Source organism: Nerophis lumbriciformis, linkage group LG09 (assembly GCF_033978685.3).
Source record: "Nerophis lumbriciformis linkage group LG09, RoL_Nlum_v2.1, whole genome shotgun sequence".
NCBI lineage: Eukaryota > Metazoa > Chordata > Actinopteri > Syngnathiformes > Syngnathidae > Nerophis > Nerophis lumbriciformis.
In genome coordinates, this window is record NC_084556.2 from 21,702,501 (window position 1) to 21,728,835 (window position 26,335).

The following is a 26,335-nucleotide window of genomic DNA, read 5'->3' on the forward strand; positions in this document are numbered from 1 at the left end:
TCAGTCCACAAAATGATAACACATTTTTCAAACCCACTATAGTAAATTAAATTGTAACAAAATTAACAAATCACTGAGAAACTCATGGTTCTACTTTATTACAAAGTATATAATTACAGTGAAACATAAACCGACTTAAAGTGCTAGATGTCCTGTAAAGGTGATATTCAGAGAAAAAAAAAGTTTTGTTCCGCCGGTACTGTTATGGTTATTTAGCTGCAATTATTTACCCAAAGGAATAAAAGTGTAAATATGAACATTCCTGGTTTATTTGTCAAAATTGTATTAGGCTACTTGTTGATAATGGCACATCTTTGTTGGATAATTTTAATAAATAGACATTGTAGATTATGTCGACATACATTAGACTAATGCCATCACTACATCACCCCACCATCAACCCAGTACCACTACAATTAGATGGCAGTCTTGTGGGAAACAATAAGTTCCCATGGCAGTTGGGTCTTCCCAAGGCCTCCTGCCAATCGGAGATGCCCTTAACACTTCCCCAAGGAGGCGTCCGGGAGGCATCCTAACCAGATGCCCAAGTCACCTCATCTGGCTCTTTTCAATGTGGAGGAGCAGCGACTTAACTCTAAGAACCTAGCGGATTGTGAAGCTTCTCACCCTACGGAGGAAACTCATTTCGACTGCTTGTACACACGATCTTGCTGGGAGATAACTACAAAAGCACTACATCAATGTTACAAAAAAGATCAGTTACAATAATACATAATGTTGGATGTAGAGAACATACAAACCCTTTATTTATTAAATCAAAAATGTTAAAATTCAACGATGTAGTGAATTTGCAAATCATTAAAATTATGTACAAAGCAAACTATAACCTGCTACCCAAGAATGTACAACAATTCTTGTCAACAAAAGAGGAGAAATATAACCTCAGAGAAAAATTTAATTTAAAACATTTGTAAGCACGTACGACACTTAAGACCTTTAGCATATCAGTATCCGTCCATGCATCCATGTTCTACCGCATGTCCCTTTCAGGGTCGCGGGGGGTGCTGGAGCCTATCTCAGCTGCATTCTGGCAGTAGGCGGGGTACACCCTGGACAAGTCGCCACCTCATCGCAGAGCCAACACAGATAGACAGACAACACTCACATTCACACACTAGGGCCAATTTAGTGTTGCCAATCAACCTATCCCCTGGTGCATGTCTTTGGAGGTGGGAGGAAGCCGGAGTACCCGGAGGAAACCCACGCAGTCACAGGGAGAACATGCAGGATCGAACCCAGGACCTTCGTATTGTGAGACACATGCAGTAACCCCTTTATTTTTATTTTTTTGTCATAAAAAATACAATCATGCGTGCTTACGGACTGTATACCTGCAGACTGTATTGATCTATATTGATATATAATGTAGGAACCTGAAATATTAATAACAGAAAGAAACAACCCTTTTGTGCGAATGAGTGTGAATGAGTGAGGGAGGTTTTTTGGGTTGGTGCACTAATTTTAAGTGTATCTTGTGTTTTTTATGTTGATTTAATAAAAAATTAAAAAAGGGGGGGGACCACTGCCTTAAGGTACTCAAAGTGCTTTGACACTATTTCCACATTCACACACTTATAGCAGGAGCTGCTATGCAAAGCCTTAACCATGACCCACCAGGAGCAAGGGTGAAGTGTCTTGCTCAAGTACACAATGGACGTGACTAGGATGGCGGAAGCTGGGGATCGAACCAGGAACCCTCAAGTTGCTGGCACGGCCGCTCTACCAACCGCCCGGTACTTCGGTCCATATCCAGTATGTTGATACTGGATCCACACGTGGACAGTGTATGACCTTATTCCGAGATTTGCACATTTGACGTTTCGCTGACCACACATAAGCGACACTAATGAGTGGGTTGCTGTGAATTAATTACATGCCTTCCTGTCGGGGAACACAGAGGAAAATGACAAGCACTTCCACTTTCATGCAATTTCAATATGGCGTTAAAGAAGATGTGTGGGTGGTGAGATGGCTGCTTTGGGTTTAGAATGTAAAGCATGAACCGTCCTGCTTTCATCTGTTTCCTATGAAGGGGTTTCTGCCTCCGACGCAGGGAGGAATTCCTTTCAGTCAGGAAACATTTATGGGTAAAATAGTCCACATACTTTAAAGATGAAAGGATACAACACAAACATTTCAGACGGATGAAAGTAAGGTTGGTACAATGCTAAAGAAGGGGAACCTTGTAGGAACAGGAGAGTAAAGAGAAGAATGTAATGATGGAGTGGGTGACTGGTGAAGCAGAGGCGGCAGTCACCCACGTCCAGCGCAGAGTAGGATGAGAGGAGTGATAGAAGAGGAGGGGTAGAGATCTGCACAAGGAGTGTGCCGCCAGCACAGACAGTGCCAAACAAACTGTGGGCAATGACTGCAAAAATGCAAGGAAGCATTAAATCTAATGGCTATGTGGAGCACAGAGATACAAGCTCGCTTGACCAAATCATGGAAAACTATATCACTAATATTTCTTTGTTAATATGCTGTTATGTTGATGTAGAAACTCAATAAAATATAAATGTTAAACGTATGTTCAAGACAAAATCAAGACAAAATTGTTTATTACAAGAAGCACATACCCCACATTGAGTTTTATCATACATTTTCAGCAATGACAGCAAACAGGCAGTACTTTGAAGTTTGTGATCAGTAGTGATGATCTTTGAAAACAAATTTAACAGTTAAAGTATGCCAATACTGTATATACAATAAGATTGCGGCATTACGCTATGATCGATAATGACAATCCATATTACAACCACTAAATAACAATAATCCATAAATACATTTGTTTTTAAAAGGTTTAAGCAGATTACAAAGCTTTTTATATTGTTCCTACTTGCTAGCATCAGTTTGAGTAGAAAGATGCAGCAATAATAGCAACACTCAAAAAGGCAGGAGGGATTGGTGATATTTAAGGGTGTAACAATTCATTTTAAAGGGAAACTGCACTTTTTGGGGGGGAATTTTGCCTATCGTTCACAATCATTATGAAAGACATGACGACAGATGGATTTTTCTTTTAATGCATTCTAACTTGTAAATAAAAGTCAGCTTACAGCAGAGCTAATGGAAGGTCTTCTATTTCGCCCATGAAATCCAATAAATAACTATTCAAAAACTACATTTCGTGACTTGAATATTAACCAAGTATTAGTGATATTGTTGTTATAAGCGTTAACGCAGAAAAAACTATTTATAGCGGCGACGTGATCACTAGCGTGTGTCCCTATGTTGACATCGAGTGGTCTGCTGCTTTCTTTCTTCCATGCTCCCTGTAAGTTTATTGTAGATCATAAATCATGCATCTCACCTGGACAAAAGAAGTCTGAGTAGGTATTCCGACAAGATGGTACACTTTGACAGTCATTAAGACCGGAAACGGCGAGAACGGTACAAAAAGACGCTAGGTCCACCCTGCCCCACTACCCCATTTCTTTGTGAAGATTATGAGTCATTCTTCACCTAAACAGGAATATTTGAACATATTAACAGTCGGCATCCTCATGGCAGCAGACATTTTAAAGTAAGTAATGTTTTACTATGTTTGTTGGCTCTCGTGAATTCTGTAGTGAATATTAATCAGTAATGAAAATATGATTCAGGAACAATATTTTTTTTAGAACAATATGATCCTCAACCAAGTTAGAGTTTAAATTGATTCAGTAACTTTTTAGCAAAAAAATGAAATCAACCAGTGTGACTGTGAAATAAATACTGGATATGGCAGGTGAAGTTTACTATATTCCTGTTATTTCTTGTAAGGGAATTAGATAGAACTATAAAGTTGGTACGGTATGGTGTTTGGTAAATGAATTATGAATACAAACAAGCAAGTAAATAACTAATGGTAAATGCATTCACATCTTATTTGAATAAAGTTAACCAACACTTCAGGTTGAATTAACAAGAGAAAACCTTTTCTGCTCTCATTTTCAACACTCAAGACATTTTCAATAAAAGTACAGTAACCAACATTTTAACAGTAGATCGACCTGCTACTTTTGCTTTTGTTTTTCAACATAAAAATAATACAAATTTAATATTAAAAATAAAGTGCATTACTTTTTTAGTCATAACTTTTTTTTTTTTACTATTTTGGAATGAAACTAATATGTTATGTTCATTACATTGTTTTTAATCTCCTGTCTTAAACTGGCCGGGACTGTTGCATCCTTTGTGGTTTAAAGTTGAATTGTGGCTTTATATTATTGTGTTGTCAATTTTATATTTGTTGTGGCTTTTGCAATTATTTAATTGCAAAATACCATACAAACTTAACATAAGCGGCAGCTCTTCTAGCTCGTAGTACCTTACATGTCTGTGAATCACTTGGAAAAAAAAACTGATATGCAAATAATATCTAAATTAGGCTTTGGTTTTAAACTATATTTTAGTTTCTGTTTTGTCTAGCAGTTAGAGCAATTATTTTGTATGTTGAACACACGTAAAATGCACAGAAACATTAAGGCCACGTCGACGATTGTGGTCAGAAAAGAGGAAATCAAAACACTAACTGTTTGAGATTTAACTGAGTCTGAACTTGCCCACTGTAGTATAACTCCCCATTATATTCAAATTCACTGTTCCTTAGATTACACATCAAAACAAATAACATTTGCATTGTTACACTTATTATAGATTCTGATATGTATAAATTGGTAAGACTTGATTTTGGTAAGACTTGATTTTGTTATGCAACACTGGAGTCACGCTGTCCTGCTGTAATGTGTTTCAGGAAAAATGCTGCAACTGACCCAAATCCCAGACCTGCAGTTTCACACTTAACAGTAGGAGATGCAGCATTTGCTTTGAGACACCAGACGCCAAACAGTACATAAGAGAAGAATATTAATTGCTACCGCTTTGATTAGGAAGACAAGCGCCATAGTCATGCACGTGCCAACCTGACTATCGTATTTTCCGGACCATAAGGCGCACCGGATTATAAGGCGCATTGTGATGGTCTATTTTCGATCTTTTTTCCGATATAAGGCGGACTATAGGGCGCATTAAAGGAGTCATATTTTTATTTTTTTTCTAAATGTAAAACACTTCCTTGTGGTCTACATAACATGTAATGGTGGTTATTTGGTCAAAATGTTGCATAGATTATGTTTTACAGATCATCTTCAAGCCGCTTTCTGACAGTCGCTTACGGATACGCTGTTTTGTGGGCGGTCTTATTTACGTGGCTCACCTTCGGCAGCATCTTGTCCCCGTCATCTTTGTCGTAGCGGTGTAGCGTGCAAGGACAGGGGTGGAAAAAGTGTCAAAAGATGGAGCTAACTGTTTTTAATGACATTCAGACTTTACTTAAATCAATAACAGAGCAGCATCTCCTCATCCGGAAACAAAAACTAGGCCGGAATGCATCGGTGCGGCTTCATAGTTACCAAAGTCGTACTGAAACGTTTTTGAGCGCCGTGTTTAATGTTCTATATTTTCAATTAAACATATCATGTTGGTGTTGTTTACTTCAGTCATTTTGAAGTCTACACATATCTCTTATGTTTGACTGCCACTTATTACACCATGTAGCAAATAAAATTGCTTCGAGGTCGGTAAGCAAAACCAGAATTATTACGTACATTAGGTGCACCGGGTTATAAGGCGCACTGTCGAGTTTTGAGGGAAAAAAAGGTTTTTAAGTGCGCCTTATAGTCCGGATAATAAGGTACATTAAATAGTTTCCTATATGACTATACTATAAATGAAACAGAGTCTTACTCTAATAATTCCACAAATAAATGTCTGGGAAGAATATCTGTCTCCAGTTCCCTGACAAGATGTGACTGTTCCCTAAACGCATTCAGGTGTTAATACACATCTTTTGAACTAGCCTCTACAATTTCCCTATAAAATGCCAAATTCTTCACAGCACACTAAATAGGAAAGTCTGAGATAGCATGCAGCTGATAAGTGTCCAGTGATGCCATACACTAACGCCAAAATCCTCATTAGAAATTGCTCTTCATTGCAACATTATGGCCTGTGTGCGGTGTGTGTGTAATATACTACAGCTTTGAGCGTCATCATCCATTCAAATCGTGTAAACACAACTTGTCATGAGAATTTAATAGGCAGGGTGTAACTTCAGGTCTATAGAACAGTTGTTATTCTGTAATGGAATAGATCCAATTATGTTGTAACAATACCCCATCGAAGACACCTATATCATTAATCCAGGGTTATTATATTCTCAGGGCATTCAGTCAATCGCATTTGGAATTTAAGTTTGTCTTGGGAGACGTTTCGCCAGACTAGAGCTGACCAATCTAAGTCTGTGAGCATTAACTGATGAAGCCTGCTCGGATGAGAGGCAAAATGTAATAAAAAACCCAAAACAAACAGTATAAAATAGTCCGGTTCGGATCGACTGAATGCCCTGAGAATATTCCATCAATGTTAGATGTATACTGTAATGACATGAACTGAGTTGTGTTACATTCCATTGAAAAAAAAATCAGCATTAATGTCGACCATGATAAAGTGTGATAGTAGTATCGATACTAGGGGTGGTATAAGTATTGGATTAATACTCTCATGAAGAGATCATAAATATAAATATATATATATATATATATATATATATATATATATATACAAACCCCGTTTCCATATGAGTTGGGAAATTGTCTTAGATGTAAATATAAACGGAATACAATGATTTGCAAATCATTTTCAACCCATATTCAATTGAATATGCTACAAAGACAACATATTTGATGTTCAAACTGATAAACATTTTTTTTTTTTGCAAATAATCATTAACTTTAGAATTTGATGCCAGCAACACGTGACAAAGAAGTTTGGAAAGGTGGCAATAAATACTGATAAAGTTGAGGAATGCTCATCAAACACTTATTTGGAACATCCCACAGGTGTGCAGGCTAATTGGGAACAGGTGGGTGCCATGATTGGGTATAAAAACAGCTTCCCAAAAATGCTCAGTCTTTCACAAGAAAGGATGGGGCGAGGTACACCCCTTTGTCCACAACTGCGTGAGCAAATAGTCAAACAGTTTAAGAACAACGTTTCTCAAAGTGCAATTGCAAGAAATTTAGGGATTTCAACATCTACGGTCCATAATATCATCAAAAGGTTCAGAGAATCTGGAGAAATCACTCCACGAAAGCGGCATGGCCGGAAACCAACGTGACCTTCGATCCCTCAGACGGCACTGACATCAATCTCTAAAGGATCTCACCACAAGGGCTCAGGAACACTTCAGAAAACCACTGTCACTAAATACAGTTTGTCGCTACATCTGTAAGTGCAAGTTAAAGCTCTACTATGCAAAGCGAAAGCCATTCATCAACAACATCCAGAAACGCCGCCGGCTTCTCTGGGCCCGAGATCATCTAAGATGGACTCATGCAAAGTGGAAAAGTGTTCTGTGGTCTGACGAGTCCACATTTCCAAATTGTTTTTGGAAATATTCGACATCGTGTCATCCGGACCAAAGGGGAAGCGAACCATCCAGACTGTTATCGACGCAAAGTTCAAAAGCCAGCATCTGTGATGGTATGGGGGTGCATTAGTGTCCAAGGTATGGGTAACTTACACATCTGTGAAGGCACCATTAATGCTGAAAGGTACATACAGGTTTTGGAACAACATATGCTGCCATCTAAGCGCCGTCTTTTTCATGGACGCCCCTGCTTATTTTAACAAGACAATGCCAAGCCACATTCAGCACGTGTTACAACAGCGTGGCTTTGTTAAAAAAAGAGTGTGGGTACTTTCCAGACCTGCCTGCATTCCAGACCTGTCTCCCATCGAAAATGTGTGGCGCATTATGAAGCGTAAAATACGACAGCGGAGACCCCGGACTGTTGAACGACTGAAGCTCTACATAAAACAAGAATGGGAAAGAATTCCACTTTCAAAGCTTCAACAATTAGTTTCCTCAGTTCCCAATCGTTTATTGAGTGGTTAAAAGGTGATGTAACACAGTGGTGAACATGCCCTTTCCCAACTACTTTGGCACGTGTTGCAGCCATGAAATTCTAAGTTAATTATGATTTGAAAAAAAAAAATTAAGTTTATGAGTTTGAACATCAAATATCTTGTCTTTGTAGTGCATTCAATTGAATATGGGTTGAAAAGGATTTGCAAATCATTGTATTCCGTTTATATTTACATCTAACACAATTTCCCAACTCATATGGAAACGGGGTTTGTATATATATATATATATATATATATATATAGATATATAGATATATAATGTAACAATATAAACAACACAACCACAATAATGCAGATATTTGAGAATATAAACAGAAAAGAACCACAAAAAAAAAAAAATATATATATATATACATATATATATATATAATTTTTTTTTTTTTTATTGTATTTATTTTTTTATTACTATATATATATATATATATTATAATGATCTCTTCATGCGAGTAATGCAAACATTTTTTAATGTTATTTTTGCATATATATATATATATATATATATATATACATTAATTGTTTTAATCATATTTCATAAAATATACATATATACAATAATTTTAATCATATTATATACAGTCCAGGGTTTCCCCGAGATTGCCAAGATACCTGTGGTGGTGGGCACGTGCTTAGTGGTCAGGTTGTATTAATATTTACTTCCCTCACTGCTTCTTTGCTATCACTTTTCGTATCATATTTGTACATATCGTATTTGCTGATACTGTTCTGTTGTTGTAGTTGTCTCTCACGTCTTATCGTCCTCTCTTGTACCCACAATATGGGCATCTACATCAACAATATAATTTGACTGAGTAGCTGGACAGGACAAAAAAAAGGGGGTCTGGTGGGGCTTTGTCACCATGACATCATCGCGCAATTTGCATAATTGCTATGATAAATAAATAAATGATAAATGGGTTATACTTATATAGCGCTATTCTACCTTCAAGGTACTCAAAGCGCTTTAACAGTATTTCCACATTCACCCATTCACACACACATTCACACACTGATGGTGAAATGATTTTCTTTAAAAAGGCTCAAAAAATGTATAAATAAATTAAAAACAAATCTGGTATTATCAGTTAGTATCAACATATATTTTTATACTGGTTTGCCATATTTTCAATTGTTGCTGCTTATTGTACAATGTACTTTGTTGAGAAGTGTCTAGAGACATTTATTGACTTTTTTTTTAATTAAAAACAACTAGCAACAAATCTAGCATCTTTTTCTGGTGGTATTATAGACTCTAAGTAGAGACTCTACTTCTATCCCTTGATGTCTTCGACGAATAGCGAGCTGCAGCGAGCATGTCATCACACTTGCTGGCGCACTTGCTCCAGTTGGACTTTTTCTCCCTTAAAGCCGGCACTGTCCTCTCGAAATGTGCACATTTTGTAGATAGCTATCTGCGGGTATATCTTGTATACATTAAAGTTACATCCACACCGCTGACATGCTGACTACGCGCCAGACAATCGCATGCATCTTGTTTACATCTGGTTTTAGAAGCGCTATTTTCGGTGGATCACTAGACAATAGTGTGCAAATAATATTTATATGTATTTATATCCATTAATACTGTAATGACTGTAATGACTTGCTGGTGGGAATGTTTCATATTCGTGTGGTTTTGATTTGATGTTAATGATCCTAAACACACGGTCCTTGCTTGAAACTGGATTACCTTAAACTGAGGAAGTGTTGAATGTCTGACGAAGCATGAAGATGAAAGTGTTCCTGTTGGAATTGTGCCGTTTGTCAGCATAAGACTGGCAATAAAAGTTAAAAATAGCATCAGATTTTGTGTAGCTTCTTCTGGAGACTACAATACATTATATTACTTAAATTTGTTTTCACATAAAAAACAATTTTTTAAATCACACAAAAACTTATTTTCAAGGTGTGGCGGCCATGATATTGCCGTGTGGGTGCGCCACTCAGTTACATTAAGGGGAAACCCTACAGTCCATACAAACTTAGAGAATAAAAAAGCCTCAGAATTTGAATGAGACTCATTGGCAGTTTTTACTTTTGTTTAAACTATTAACTTTATTTTGGTTAAAAAAAAAATGGTATGTAATAACCGAGAATACTGTAATTTTATTTTGTTATTGTTGTATTGTCTTATATTTTTGTATGACAGTATATTATTCAATTGTTCTGTTTTTGTACACGCCCCATTGTTATTTCATTTTTGATTAAAATTTTCCCTAAAACTTTGCACCAGCTTTCGGATACTGTCTTGATTATCATACGGCCAAATATTGCAGTTAACAAACAAGTGAGTTTGTGTGCGTATGATTTCGCTGACTTGAGTGTTGATGATTCAGTCATGTCATTTTATTAACAGGTTCAAGAGTCCAACTGGGCAGCACGGTGGAAGAGGGATTAGTGCGTCTGCCTCACAATACGAAGGTCCTGAGTAGTCGTGAGTTCAATCCTGGCCTCGGGATCTTTCTGTGTGGAGTTTGCATGTCCTCCCCGTGACTGCGTGGGTTCCCTCCGGGTACTCCGGCTTCCTCCCACCTCCAAAGACATGCACCTGGGGATAGATTGATTGGCAACACTAAATTGGCCCTAGTGTGTGAATGTGAGTGTGAATGTTGTCTGTCTATCCGTGTTGGCCCTGCGATGAGGTGGCGACCTGTCCAGGGTGTACCCAGCCTTCCGCCCGATTGTCGCTGAGATAGGCTTCAGCACCCCCCGCGACCCCGAAGGTAATAAGCGGTAGAAAATGGATGGATAGAAGAGTCCAACTGTTCAAGTGTCTTTATTGCAAAACGTGCCAGTGTTAAACTCTATGACATCATAATCGGTTGACACTGTACGGTAATTATTTTTCAACTAACGCAGTTACACCAAAAGTATTTTTCTCCTCCAACATCATTGCGCCTTTTATCACACACCAAGACTCCACGGAAGTAGAAGCGATAGAAATGAAGTGAAACTAAGCGATTGGCTCAGTTTAGTCGGAGGGAACATTTTCAAAGCAAAGTCTGTGTAGTCGCCGCCATGTTTACTCGAGCCGAACAGCTCTAGTGTGCATGAACAGGCGCTGCGGCGCTTCAGTTTAACAGAGAGTAAGCAGTGTTGCCTAAAAAGCATTGATAAATGACGGTTTTTCGCTCATTAAACATTTAAACGGTATTACTGTTTGGAATTTTTTTGCGGTTTATCATTATACCGTTACATCCCTAATATATACACACATGTACATATACAGTATACTGCCAAAAGTATTTGGCCACCTGCCTTGACTCACATATGAACTTGAAGTGCCATCCCATTCCTAACCCATAGGGTTCAATATGATGTCTGTCCACCTTTTGCAGCGATTACAGCTTCAACTCTATTGGGAAGACTGTCCACAAGGTTGCAGAGTGTGTTTATCGGAATTTTCGACCATTCTTCCAAAAGCGCATTGGTGAGATCACACACTGATGTTGTTTGAGAAGGCCTGGCTCTCAGTCTCCGTTCTAATTCATCCCAAAGGTGTTCTATCAGGTTCAGGTCAGGACTCTGTGCAGGCCAGTCAAGATCATCCATACCAGACTCTGTCACCCATGTCTTTATGGACCTCGTCATGGTGGAAGAGAAAGGGGCCCGCTCCAAACTCTTCCCACAAGGTTGGGAGCATGAAATTGTCCAAAATATTTTAGTATTCTGGAGCATGCAAAGTTCATTTCACTAGAACTAAGGGGCCAAGCCCAACTCTTGAAAAACAACCTCCTCCACCAAATATCATACTCGGCACAATGCAGTTCGAATTGTACCGTTCTCCTGGCAGCCTCCAAACTCAGACTCGTCCATAAGATTGCCAGATGGAAAAGCGTGATTCATCACTCCAAAGAACGCGTCTCCACTGCTCTAGAGTCCAGTGGCGACATGCTTTAGACCACTGCATCCGACACTTTGCATTGGACTCAGTATGTATGATGTATGGCTTAGATGCAGCTGCTCGGCTATGGAAACCCATTCCATGAAGCGCGCTGTGTAATGTACGTGGGCTAATTGGAAGCTCTGTAGTAACTGGCTGAGCAGAAAGTCGACGACCTCTTTGCACTATGCGCTTCAACATCCGCTGACCCCTCTCTGTCAGTTTATGTGGCCTACCACTTTGTGGCTGAGTTGCTGTTGTTCCCAAACTCTTCCATTTAATTATAATAAAGCCGACAGTTGACTTTGGAATATTTAGGAGCGAGGAAATTTCACGACTGGATTTGTTGCACATGTGGCATCCTATGACAGTTCCATGCTGGAAATCACTGAGCTCCTGCGAGCGGCAAATTATTTCACAAATGCCTAAGTGCTTGATTTTATACACCTGTGGCCGGCCGGACCAAGTCATTAGGACACCTGATTCTGATAATTTGGATGGGTGGCCAAATACTTTTGACAATATACTGTATATGCACACATATACACACATATTTATACACGTATATACAAAACCAAAAACCAGTGAAGTTGGCACGTTGTGTAAATCGTAAATAAAAACAAAATACAATGATTTGCAAATCCTGTTCAACCTATACTCAATTGAATACACTGCAAAGTAAAGATACTGGAAGACGTTATTTTTTGCAAATATTAGCCCATTTGGTATTTGATGCCTGCAACATGTTTAAAAAAAGCTGGCACAAGTGGCAAAAAAGACTGAGAAAGTTGAGGAATGCTCATCAAACACTTTTTAGGAACATCCCACAGGTGAACAGGCTAATTGGGAACAAGTGGGTGCCATGATTGGGTATAAAAGCAGCTTCCATGAAATGCTCAGTCATTCACAAACAAGGATGGGGCGAGGGTCACCACTTTGTGTACAAATGCGTGAGCAAATTGTCGAACACTTTAAGGACAACATTTCTCAACGAGCTATTGCAAGGAATTTAGGGATTTCACTAGGGTTGTGGGAAAAAAATCGATTCAAATTCAAATCTCCATTCTCACGTTGTATGATTCAGTATCGATTCTCATTTTTCAAACATCGATTTTCTTCCCCCGCTCCCGGCAATGTCTATGTGCCTTCTGGGCTACCGTAGGTATTGCGCAATAAGCAGCGTGGCTACCTGGTGGCTAGCTACTAAAGGGAGTGTAGTGTTGTTGTTTTGCCGCTAAAATGCAGGTAGAAAAAAAAGAAACCGAGCAGCCTAAAGAACAAATACAACCGCCTCCGCGGACTTTGAAAGCAAACGTTTGGAGACACTTTGGATTTTACCGGAAAGAAAGGGCTTGACATGACTCATGCAATTTGCAGACTTTGCAACGCTAAAGTTAAGTATTTTGGGAATACTTCAAATCCCCGCGCTCACTTGGACAGACACCACCCAGAGTTATCAGATGAAAAGGATCATCCACTAACAACATCGGCAGCTGCTCAACGCACACTTCACCAGTTCACAAAATTACCACCCAGTTCTGAACAGGCAAAGAAGAAACCAGATCCATCGCTTGTTTCATTGCAAAAGACCTGCGACCATACAGCGCAGTGGAGAGAGAAGGCTGCAGGTTCATGATAAAAACTATTGAGCCACGCACGGTATGACATCCCATCACGCTCAGTTTTTACAGACAATGTTGTACCTTCACTTTACAGAGAGACAAAGCTAAAAGTGGGGGAAGCTGTGACTAAAGCTAGCAGAGTAGCTCTTACCTGTGATCACTGGACCTCTAGGACCACATAAGTAGCAAGTTCTCAGAAATATAAAGGCAGCTAGCCTAAGCCTACCAATTGTATTTATGTTACAGACATTTTATTACTGCTTTTGTGTTTTGTTAAGAAAAAAAGAGATATGACTAACTAGTATTTGTGTAATTTTATTTATGGAAGTGGCATGTTCTCAGAAATATAAAGGCAGCTAGCCTAAGCTCATTTGATTCATGAATCATTTATTGTGTTGTTTTACACAAAGAAGTAGTTTATAATGAACAGTTACAGCATTTTTGTATACTTTATGGTAATGTTTGGGCAAGTTCTGGCACAGACTGGCAGCTAGCCTAGCCTACCAATTGTATTCTATTGATGTTACAGTCACAGGAGTTGTATTACTGTATTTTATTGTTCTGGTAACTGCGTGAGTAGTAACTGAGTGTCAAATTCAGTCAGATGTTAAAACGTTTTGTTCTAGTTAAAATTTGTGCAAGCATGAATAAATCAGACAACATATTATTGTCTTTGATTTACATTTGTGTGTTTACATTATTGCAATTAGTTGATAAAACATTGTCCTTTACAAATATAAAAGCTTTTTACAAAAATCTACTACTCTGCTTGCATGTCAGCAGACTGGTGTAGATCCTGCTGAAGTCCTATATATTGAATGAATAGAGAATCGTTTTGAATGGGAAAAATATCGTTTTTGAATCAAGACTCGAGTTGAATAGAAAAAATTGTTTTATAATCGAATCGTGACCCCAAGAATCGACATCGAACCGTGGGACACCCAAAGATTCAAAGCCCTAGATTTCACCATATATTGTCCGTAATATCATCAAAAGGTTCAGAGAATCTGGAGAAATCCCAGCACGTAAGCAAGGATATTACGGACCTTCGATCCCTCAGACGGTACTGCATCAAAAAGCGACATCAGTGTGTAAAGGATAACACCACATGGGCTCAGGAACACTTCAGAAAACCCCTGTCAGTAACTGCAGTTCATCGCTACATCCGTAAGTGCAAGTTAAAACTCTACTATGCAAAGCGAAAGACATTTATCAACAACACCCAGAAACGCCGCCGGCTTCGCTGGTCCCGAGCTCATCTAAGATGGACTGATACAAAGTGGAAAAGTGTTCTGTGGTCTGACGAGTCCACATTTCAAATTGTTTTTGGAAACTGTGGACGTCGTGTCCTACGGAACAAAGAAGAAAAGAACCATCCGGATTGTTATAGGCGCAAAGTTCAAAAGCCAGCATCTATGATGGTATGGGGGTGTATTAGTTCCCAAGGCATGGGTAACTTATACATCTGTGAAGGCACCATTAATGCTGAAAGGTACATACAGGTTTTGGAGCAACATATGTTGCCATCCAAGCAAAGTTATCATGGACGCCCCTGCTTATTTCAGAAAGACAATGCCAAGCCACGTGTTACAACAGCGTGGCTTAGAGATGTCCGATAATATCGGCCTGCCGATATTATCAGCCGATAAATGCTTTAAAATGTGATATCGGAAATTATCGGTATCGGTTTCAAAAAGTAAAATTAATGACTTTTTAAAACGCCGTTGTACGGAGCGGTACATATCCGGTAAAACACGGATATAAACCCAGTCAGCAGCCCCTCCCCTCTCCCCTCTCCCAAACACAACACAGGAGTTGACGACCGCAGCATGAGAGGTTTACTGGCGACGCTCGATGACCTCATCAAACCGCCGCGAGCGCAGCATAACAACAACAAGAGTGTGTTGTGGTCGGTGCTGTAGCCGTGGCTAGCAAGCGAGCTCGCTCGATGACTAACTAACGACACCATGACTATGATTTGGGATTATTTAGAAGTGTGTCTGACGGATAAAAAACTGGCAATTTGCAATGACTGCAAAAAGTTGGTTATGCGAGGAGGAACCTAGACGTCTTCCTTTAATACGAGCAATTTGATCTCCCACCTCTTCAAGAATCATAAGGAGATACACGATGAATACAAGCGGAAGATGGATGAAAAGCAAACACCGAACACCGAAAAAAAGTAGTGACACACAGTTGTCGCTTAAAGACTCCGCCGAGAAAAAACAAAAATACAACAAAAACCACCCCGGGGTGAAAGCTCACGTTGTCAGGGACAACGCACGACGGTGGAGTTTGGTGTGGATAGTCTGCCCTGCATGGCGCACACTTTGCAGCTTGCAGTGAATGGAGATGCCCTGTCTCAACGCAGCATTTCAGAAGCTCTGACTGACTGGTAGGCCACTTCAAGCACTCACCACTAGCTTGCAGCACATTTGTGTTACTCATACAAATACGTTAGATCAGGGCAGATTGAGCCCAGTTTATAATTTCCTGTTTTACAGTATGCGGCAGTCTTGCGCACTAAATGAGGACTATGTTATTGTTCACTTTATTACTCTAGTATACTCTGGGACTGAAGCTGTGTGCCTTCATGGTTTTTGTAGCTGTTGTTTTGAGGCATGTTTAAAAAAAACAAAGAATAATGCACTTTCTTAGACTTAGACTTTGTGAAAGTCAAAGTATAGTATTTCCCATAGTCGTAGTGGGTATCAGGATTATCTCAGGGAGAGCATATCCCAAATTCCAAGCTGCTGTTTTGAGGCATGTTAAAAAAAAAAAAGCACTTTGTGACTTCAAAAATAAATATGACAGTGCCATGTTGGCACTTTTTTCCATAATTTGAGTTGAAGATGTTCTCTTATTTTGGAAAACCTTGTTACATTGTTTAATGCATCCAGCAGGGCCTCACAAAAAAATTAGGCATAATAATGTGTTAATTCCACGACCGTATATATCGGTATCGGTTGATATCGGAATCGGTAATTAAGAGTTGGACAATATCGGAATATCGCAAAAAGGCAAAAAAGCCATTATCGGACATCTCTAGCGTGGCTTCATACTAAAAGAGTGCAGGTACTAGACTGGCCTGCCTGTAGTCCAGACCTGTCTCCCATTGAAAATGTGTGGCGCAATATGAAGCCTAAAATACCACAACGGAGACCCCGGACTGTTGAACAACTTAAGCTTTACATCAAGCAAGAATGTGATATAATGATATGGTTGAAAACGATAATGATGCCAAAAAAATATAAAAAAAGATGGGAAGTCCTCAAAGGCTTATTTTGAAAATGTAATTTTGTTTATATATGATAGGGATGTCCCGATCCGATATTTGGATCGGATCGGTCGCCGATATTTGCAAAAAAAAATGCGTATCGGCAAGGCATGGGAAAATGCCGATCCGTGTTTTCCAACGCACCGATTTAAATAATACATTCCACTTTTCTGCTGCTCCCTAATTTCCGTTCCGCATTTTCCAGCACACCTTCAACACATCCACAGGTCTGTGGATTCTCACGCAGTTGCTTTTAGCTGCTGGCATTACACGACAGGCTCTTCTCACTCTTTTCTGTGTCTCCCTCTTACAGACAGCGAGCGCACCTTCTTCCACACGTCACATACTGTCACGTCATACGTCACATACGTATACGCCCTCTCCCAGCAGAGAGCGAGGTAGCAGCATGGCTAACGTTAGCTGTGATGCTAGCGCAGCCGCTAAGGTGCGCGCCTGCTCAAGCGTCCTCTGCGCACGGCAAATCTATGCCACGCACAAAATCAAATAAAAAAATAAGCGCATAACAATTTTCGACACACGGACACGACAGAGAAAACAGTTTTCGTCATCATTGTTCAAATATTGTAACGTCTGTCGAGACGCTTATCTCCATTCGGTGCCACACGCCCACACCATCAAAATGCCGAGGCAAACATTTCCACATCAACACCGTATGAAAAATTTTTTGATTTTTTTTTAGTTGTTATTTCCCTCTATGCATGAAAGTTTAAAAGTAGCATATATTAATGCAGTATGAAGAAGAATGTTTTAATGTAGACACATAGAATCATCATACTGCTGTGATTATATGCATCAAGTGTTCATTCAAGGCTAAGGTAAAATATCGAGATATATATCGTGTATCGCAATATGGCCTTAAAATATCGCAATATTAAAAAAAGGCCATATCGCCCAGCCCTAGTTCAATGATGCCATTTCTGTTTGTCATGTATAATTTTGTCTAGTTTGTGTTTATCCTTGAATAAACAGGTCAGTTTCTTGTTACCAACCATTGTGTATTATTCAAACTCCCCTAATTCAGCTGGCTAGTTGTTATCAAGAGTACTAAAACCCTTTTCAACATGATTCTGACAACTAAGTAGGCTAAATAACTTTAAACTTTAATACATGCTCGGATAGGCCAGTATCGGTCAGTATCGGATCGGAAGTGCAAAAACAATATCGGTATCGGATCGGAAGTGCAAAAACCTGGATCGGGACATCCCTAATATATGATATGCAATCTGTTGTTGTATTCCCTATTTTAAGTGTACATAAATGAAGGTATGTGTTGCTGAGTCCGACTTGGATGTGATCTGGACTGTACATGGGTGCTTAATTTGAAAATGTATTTTTGTTTGTGGATTGTATGCAACCTGTTGTGTTCCCTGGCTTTCAGTGTACATGGGTGAAGGTGTGTGTTGCTGAGCCCGATCTGGACTTAATCTGAACTGGACCTGGTTTTAAGAACCCTTTTGAACAATCTGATTTCATTGACAACCCGGTCTGGTGAAGATAAGGTCCTTTGTTTGTTTTGTTTATTTTTTTTTTTTAAGTGGACTAAAATAAGATAAATAAATTAAAAAATGAAATAAAAAATAAAAAAAAACTTTTTCTTGGATAGAAAATAAAGTAAAACAATATAAAACAATTACATAAAAAATAGTAATTAATGAAAATGTTAGTGGACCAGCAGCACACACAATCATGTGTGCTTTAAAGACTGTATCCCTTGCAGACTGTATTATTCTATACTGTAGGAACCAGAAGTTTTTAATAACAGAAAGAGACAGACCCTTTTGTGTAAATGAGTGTGGATGGGGGAGGGATGGTTTTTCTTCGGTTGATGCACTAATGGTAAGTGTATCTTGTGTTTTTTATGTTGTTTAAAATAAAATAAAAATTTAAAAAAATATATAAATAAATAAAAATAAATAAATAAAAAGAATATGAAATAACTCTACTTGAAAAGCTTCAAAAATTGGTCATCTCAGTTCCCAAACGTTAACTGAGTGTTGTTAAAAGGAAAGGCCATGTAACACAGTGGTAAAAATGCCCCTGTGCCAACTTTTTTGCAATGTGTTGCTGCCATTAAATTCTAAGTTAATTATTATTTGCAAAAAAAAAATGTTCTCAGTTCGAACATTAAATATCTTGTTTTGGGTTTTGTACATACACATCTGCGGTCGCCTCCAAGGTTTCTCAGTGTGCCCAATGGGTTGAGTTTATTCTTGCCCTGATGTAGGAGCTGAACCGAGGATGTCGTTGAGGCTTATGCAGCCCTTTGAGACACTTGTAATTAAGGGCTATATAAATAAACTATGATTGATTGATTGAAAGAATAATCGTGATTTCAATATTGATCAAAATAATCGTAATTATTATTTTGCCCATAATCGTGCAGTCCTGTGTGTAAGATTAGACCTCATATATGAACACTATTGTTATCTATATGGACAGAAAGTGCAGTTACGTCTTATGTCCACAAGGTGCCATCTTGCAAAATGTTCACATTTATTTTTATTTATTTATAATATGATTTTGTTTCTGCCATATTACTCTGTTTATAATGCTTGTGTTGCTTTCATATGCACATTCAACGTTCTACTGAGGTACTTGTATACATTTTGAATGTGTTGTTTGTGGGGTTTTTTTTTAATAAAACTTGGTTAAAGGATTTCAGTATAAGCAGTTTTTGAAAATTTTGAATACATTTAAAATTACCACATAATGAAAACCATGATAATTTTATTACACTTACACACACACACACACACACACACACACACACACACACACACACACACACACACACACACACACACACACACACACACACACACACACACACACACAGGAAATGGCGCAATATTGCATATGTCAGGAGCCAAAGAAGGTGTCTTGTAGACATTTTAATTAAATGTAATGCATTTAGAATATATATTAACGATATAATCATATACAATATAGTAATTATACATGTATAAATAATTAATTTATAATCGAATCGTAGCACCTGAATCAAAATTCCTACCTCTACTCATTGACTGCTACAAAAATAAATGTTAATAAGGTTGAACCCATTTAAAAGCAAAGACAGGTGCTGATAAAAACAAAGCATCAATGTTTATGTAAATAAAGAACAGTCGTAATATCAGAAATTAAAACAATAAAGTAACAGCGCTATTTAGGTTCCTCAGAAAAAGACACTTATCGACAAATTCATGTCGCCAACAATTTTGATTGTCAATTTTGTCGACGTCGGCTATTCCTTGAGCCCCTATACAGAATACAAACAAAATACGAGGTACCACTGTTTACTGTATATGTTATTGTTTTACTTTGATTTTATTACAAAAATTAAAAGCCAAATCCAAAATTTTATGATGTTGAAAAATGTTCAAGTAAAAAGAAAATCGGTATTGGCAATACTGGCCTTGTATTTATAATTTATACCAACAATTGCAGTGAACAACCACCCCTAACCTACCAGTGCAAACAGTACATGACAAGTGCAAACAGTGCCCGTCAAGTGCAAACAGTACATGACAAGTGCAAACAGTGCACGTCAAGTGCAAACAGCGCTCGACAAGTGCACGTCAAGTGCAAACAGCGCTCGACAAGTGCACGTCAAGTGCAAACAGCGCTCGACAAGTGCACGTCAAGTGCAAACAGCGCTCGACAAGTGCACGTCAAGTGCAAACAGCGCTCGACAAGTGCCAACAGTGTTCGCAAAGTGCACGTCAAGTGCCAACGGTGCTCGTCAAGTGCCAACGGTGCTCGTCAAGTGCAAACGGTGCTCGTCAAGTGCAAACGGTGCTCGTCAAGTGCAAACGGTGCTCGTCAAGTGCAAACGGTGCTCGTCAAGTGCAAACGGTGCTCGTCAAGTGCAAACGGTGCTCGTCAAGTGCAAACGGTGCTCGCCAAGTGCAAACGGTGCTCGTCAAGTGCACACGGTGCTCGTCACGTGCAAACGGTGCTCATCAAGTGCAAACGGTGCTCATCAAGTGCAAACGGTGCTAGTCAAGTGCAAACGGTGCTCGTCAAGTGCAAACGGTGCTCGTCAAGTGCAAACGGTGCTCGTCAAGTGCAAACAGTGCTCGCCAAGTGCACGTCAAGTGCAAACGGTGCTCGTCAAGTGCAAACGGTGCTCGTCAAGTGCAAAAAGTTCTTGTCTTGTGCTAAGAGTACTTACCCTTAGAGCGGCCAGGTCAATGTCGTCCAGGCTTCGTGTGGGGGCGTTTTCAGACATGGCTGACCAAAACTTGGAGCGTTAGCGTAACAAGTTAGCCAGGTTTTCCTGAAGAAGCACTTCGGGGCGTGGGTGTCGATGGCAACTTTGGTGAGCTCAAATGGGCTTATGTAGCATAAATGGCTATGGGCATCTACATCATATATATGATTTGCCTGAGAAGCTGGACAGGACAAAAAAAAATAAAAAAAATAAATGGCTATAAGTAGGCAGTCCAGTTAGCTGAAATGGTTAGGGGAAACGGCTGCACTTCAGAGATATCGCAGTTACAAGCGTCCAGCTGGATAGCTAATGTTGACTTGTACAAAAATTTTCGAGCTAAAATACATTCACCTCCAAATAGAAGATTTCAACAAACTTTTAGTGTTGATCGGCCGTAACCGCCATTAGATTTTCAAAGCAGTGCATATCCACTGTTGAACACCTTGCTGCCTTCATTTTGACAAGACGCGGCGACTATGATGCCGAATAACATTCCAACTGACGTTTTCAAAGAGAATTGTTGCATTCCAGGGAAAACTAGACTAAAAGCGCACCAGTTCCATTGGTTGATGACGGTGTAAGAAAAAACAAAACAAATTTTAAGCCAAGAAACGCAGTGCTTGTTTTTTTAAGGAGCACGTAATGTCTGATGTGATGGCGTCTGGGTCAGTCCGCACCGCAACAGAACCCGCCTATCATTACCCTGAAGTAAATATCCCCCAATTGTACTGTTACAAGTGCCGTTCTATGCGTCGGTTGTTTTCAAACTTGTTCAATATTTCCAATAACATGGCAGTCCGAGGACGCAGGTGCGCGCAATCAAATTAGCTAGCGGCTAAGGCAGCAGCTAAACAGCCTGTCGAATAAACTTTGCTTCTTCCTCCATTTTCTGTGTCAACAGCCGCGCCAACCTTCCAGGAAGAACACGGGCAGCCGGTCAGGGAGGCAGGCGGGCAGGCGGGAGGGTGGTATGTTCTGGACCAGCCCCCGGTTTTGTCAACTGCAGGGCCCGATCGACTCTTTAAAGTTATCGTTCTCTTTGCGCCGTCCAGATTTGACCACTTGTAATAATTCCAACGCTGGGGTGTGTAATGACAGCCAAAGTTGTTATTTCGCCATGTTTTGCTGTCCGGGTCCTCCCTCCCGCTCCCAGCCTCGTTCCGTACCGTCCTTGCTGGGTTGTGTCGACGATTGGTTGCGCAGACTAGAGAACTCCTCAAGTGTTTGCTTTGCAAGCCTCAGAAGCTACGGCGAGCCGCCAGGGACAATTTTGCGCAATAAGCAGGCTGCACTCTGTGACGTCATCACCCATACTGCTCGAACTTCTTCCTGGTTGGTTAGGAAACGCACAACTTTCCTACTTAATCACTCCACACGGACATTTTATTGAACTAGATCTTTCACACGGTTTTATTTAAATTATGTTGCTTTTGTCTAGTTTCTGCATTTATCTGATCTCTAACAGATCGTGACATGCTTGTGAATAATGCATGACTCACTTCCACAGCTGTTCAGCAAGAGTTCAAGAGAACAATCCGGCTGTTGATAAAAATGGATGCCATGACATGGCAGCAGCACGTGGGCTGTTTTGGTGCTTTATGGCAGCAAGTTATTTTCCTACAAACAGTTTTACATTATCACAGTGCAGTTTATTAAGGAAATAGAAACACATCCATCCATCTTCTTCCGCTTATCCGAGGTCGGGTCGCGGGGGCAGCAGCCTAAGCAGGGAAGCCCAGACTTCCCTCTCCCCAGCCACTTCATCCAGCTCCTCCCGGGGAATCCCGAGGCGTTCCCAGGCCAGCCGGGAGACATAGTCTTCCCAACGTGTCCTGGGTCTTCCCCGTGACCTCCTACCGGTGGGACGTGCCCTAAACACCTCCCTAGGGAGCGTTCGGGTGGCATCCTGACCAGATGCCCGAACCACCTCATCTGGCTCCTCTCGATGTGGAGGAGCAGCGGCTTTACTTTGAGCTCCTCCCGGATGGTAGAGCTTCTCACCCTATCTCTAAGGGAGAGTCCCGCAACCCGACGGCGGAAGCTCATTTCGGCCGCTTGTACCTGTGATATTGTCCTTTCGGTCATAACCCAAAGCTCATGACCATAGGTGAGGAAACCTGTTGATTGACATACATAAAAGGTATAAACTGGTGAGTGAAAAATTAAGTGCAACAATTATCATAGAAATATATAAAGTCAACGTGTATGGACACGTGGGCTGTTTTGGTGCTTTATGGCAGCAAGTTATTTTCCTACAAACAGTTTTACATTCTCACAGTGCAGTTTATTAAGGAAATAGAAACACATGCTTAATATTATTCATACAGTTAATATTTCAACCCCTGAGCATCAATGGTATGATTAATTGTGAATGACCATAACCTGTTGATTGACATACATAAAATGTATAAACTGGTGAGTGAAAAATGAGTGCAACAATTATCATAGAAATATATAAAGTCAACGTGTCAATATATCATCACCATTTATGAAGAGATGGCTTTATAAAAAGAACATTAGTGAATGTTTACAACATGGTTAGGACTCAGGCACGTATAGTCTTGTATGCTGTACACTAGTATTGCTGGCTTTGTCACAAGTTCAATACACATACATGTAACATTTAGTAGAATGAAAACATACATTGGGCTGTTTTTACAGATACAATTAAATGAGAAACCACTCTAAAGAGTTATCTAACATTTCACAAACAGCCAATCATAAGGCTTGAAAATGTGACGTCATTAGCAACAATAAAACAGTAGTTGTAAATTAGATACAATATATTTTTAAATGTTAGATTCATCATTCTGTCGCTACCTGACCATCAAATATAAAATCCCTACAATCAAACATAGAATACAGTGGCATACGCTACATTGTGTCTTTTGTACAGTACAGTAAAAAAAAAAAAAAAAAACTACAGTAAATCTATTTATATTTGCACCTTATTGCTCGTTTATCCTGCACTACAATGAGCTAATGCAACAAAATGTTGTTCTTATCTATACTGTAAAGTTCAAATTTGAATGACAATAAAGGAAGTCTAAGTCTAAGTCTTTTGTAATCAAATGATTACAGTGTAGTCACATAAGGCAGTTGGACACAGAATCTTTAAGTCCAAATGGAAATCTAGTGATTGAATAGTCCCTTCAATCTACTTTGTATCTCTGCTTCACATTTTTCTCAGCATGTAGGGGATGGGGGAATGTCCAGTTTTACATTTCTGGCATCGTAAGGACTTTAACAAATCACTTAAAAACAATTCCAACATTTCTAAGAATATTTAAAAATGACTTGCATGTGCAGATAATACACGTCTTCTACCAACATACAGCCGTATGACCCCGTCTATTTTTCCAGCTCACATCCAGCCATTTCTTTGTATTCGTCACCATAACAACTACAGTTTTTTTCCTGACAGATTTGCTAGCACTGCAGTGAGAGGTGAAGCCTCTGTGAGAGAGAGAGAGAGAGAGAGAGAGAGGGGTGGGGGGGTGGGGGCACAGAGACAAAAAAAATAACTCGCCCACCTAAAAATCTTGCACCAATAAATGCACATTATGTACCCAGACCATGTGAGATGGACTGTATACACTATAATGCACATGTGATCCAATTAGTTTAATATTCTCACAAAGTGTCAGTCATAAAATCTACAAAAACACGGTTCTTGTGGATTTGGCTTTTGTCACCATTGAATTTCCAAGACTGCCACTATTTAATTGAATTGGGCAGAATGTTAGCTATGATAATACCAGAGCCCTGAAAATGTGACTGCAACTAAGTCCACAGGCCAACAGGGGCTATGCCCTCTCTGGTGTTCAATGGAGGCAGCAGGTTCTCTTCACACAAGAACTTTAGGGGGAAGTGGACCATGAGTCCTCTGACAGCTTTGAGCTCCTCAACAGCCTGTTCAGGGTCTGTGTCACAGAGGCGTTCCTTGCTGGTGTACTCCTTCAGCTCTTGCATATTGTGGACAGAGTTGCATGGTAGGCAGTTGAAGACCTGCATCATAGTAGCAGAGACAGAGACAAACCGGGTCAAGAGAACGGTTAAAAATGATACCTTCAACAATCTCTGGCTTTATTCATACCTTGTTGTAAATAGTGGCATTCAGTTTGGCTGATGAATTCCACACCAAGAAGAAGAAGTTGTCACTGATTGGATCCTCAATGTTGATGTCGGGGTCTGATGTAACTCCAACAAGAACACTGAATGGGTAGGGAAACAAAAAGATTAGTAAAATAGGAATTTAAGGCGTACCCACATTAGGTCATGTGTACTGTGCTGGATTCATCCTCCATCTCCCTGGCCCCCTGTGGCCTGCGCTCACACTTCAGGCAATATTATAAGATCGAGAAATTGTTTCTATTGGGCATTGTACTTGTTAGGGCCCAAGCAGCGGAGCAAACATTGCAGGTGCGATGCAGAGCACCGCAAGGGCCCCATTGAAATTGCAGTGTTTTTTATTATTATAATAATTATATGGGTTTTGATGCCTTTTTGAGGACGTTACCAAGCACGAAAAGTTCCTAAATTTTGCAAACGCGTCAGGTTTGGCGAACATTATTACATTTTTTAAATTGTTTTTACAGAAACTTTTTTTTTTACCTATCGCATGTTTTTATTTTAATACATGTAAGTATTTAGTTTTTTTTCAATTGTGGTGTTTTGTGGCTGTTTTTGTTGTTGATATATGTATTTCTGTAATTTTGTTTTGCCGTCCTCTTGGCCAGGTCACTCTTGGAAAATAGATTTTAATCTTAATTAACTTTTTTTCACCTGGTTAAATAAAGGATAGTGATTGACTGATTAAAACACATGTCCGTTAGCCTAAACCAAGAGAAGTGTACACAGACGTCCTATTTTTTTTCTATTTGTATTCACTGCGGCCACCGCTGCTGCTCACTGCTCCCCTCACCTCCCAGGGGGTGATCACGGGTGATGGGTCAAATGCAGAGAATAATTTCGCCACACCTAGTGTGTGTGTGACAATAATCTGTACTTTAACTTTAACTTAATATACATTTTATACACGCATCTTTTGCATTTGATATTTATTGTGTGAATGTTGAAAATCATCACATTTTCAATATTGTTTATAACCTAAACTACTTTGTACCACAATAAAAAACAGAGTACATCACTAGCCAAACAATTCCCACCAATAGAGTATATATTTGTGGGAAATGTACATTCAAAATATTCTCATCCAATCTAACTGCTGCTACTGATTGTTTCCATGATAAAAACGAGTTACCACTGGTTTACTTCTGAAAAGTACAAATATAACAACAAGAGTTTTCTAAAAAGCTCTGAGAGGAACA

The 26,335-nt window shown here is 39.5% G+C and overlaps 2 protein-coding genes across 8 annotated transcripts in view; both read right to left on the reverse strand.

The window, feature by feature from the left end:
• mink1 (misshapen-like kinase 1) overlaps positions 1-22,244 on the reverse strand; it is a 63,190-nt gene extending 40,946 nt beyond the window's left edge. For all 7 annotated transcript variants that reach the window (XM_061962256.2, XM_061962253.2, XM_061962254.2 and 4 more), the window contains exon 1: positions 20,967-22,244. In XM_061962256.2, coding sequence (XP_061818240.1) covers positions 20,967-21,023 — 57 coding nt within the window. In that variant the 5' untranslated portion in view covers positions 21,024-22,244. The remainder of the gene's footprint in view (positions 1-20,966) is intronic.
• A 1,023-nt stretch (positions 22,245-23,267) lies between these two features.
• The window catches only part of pld2 (phospholipase D2), a 56,737-nt gene continuing 53,669 nt past the window's right edge, over positions 23,268-26,335 (reverse strand). The window contains exons 23-24 of the mRNA XM_061962249.1: positions 25,102-25,219; positions 23,268-25,013 (exon numbers count right to left, since the gene is read on the reverse strand). Of these exons, the coding sequence (XP_061818233.1) occupies positions 24,789-25,013; positions 25,102-25,219 (343 nt within the window). The 3' untranslated portion in view covers positions 23,268-24,788. The remainder of the gene's footprint in view (positions 25,014-25,101; positions 25,220-26,335) is intronic.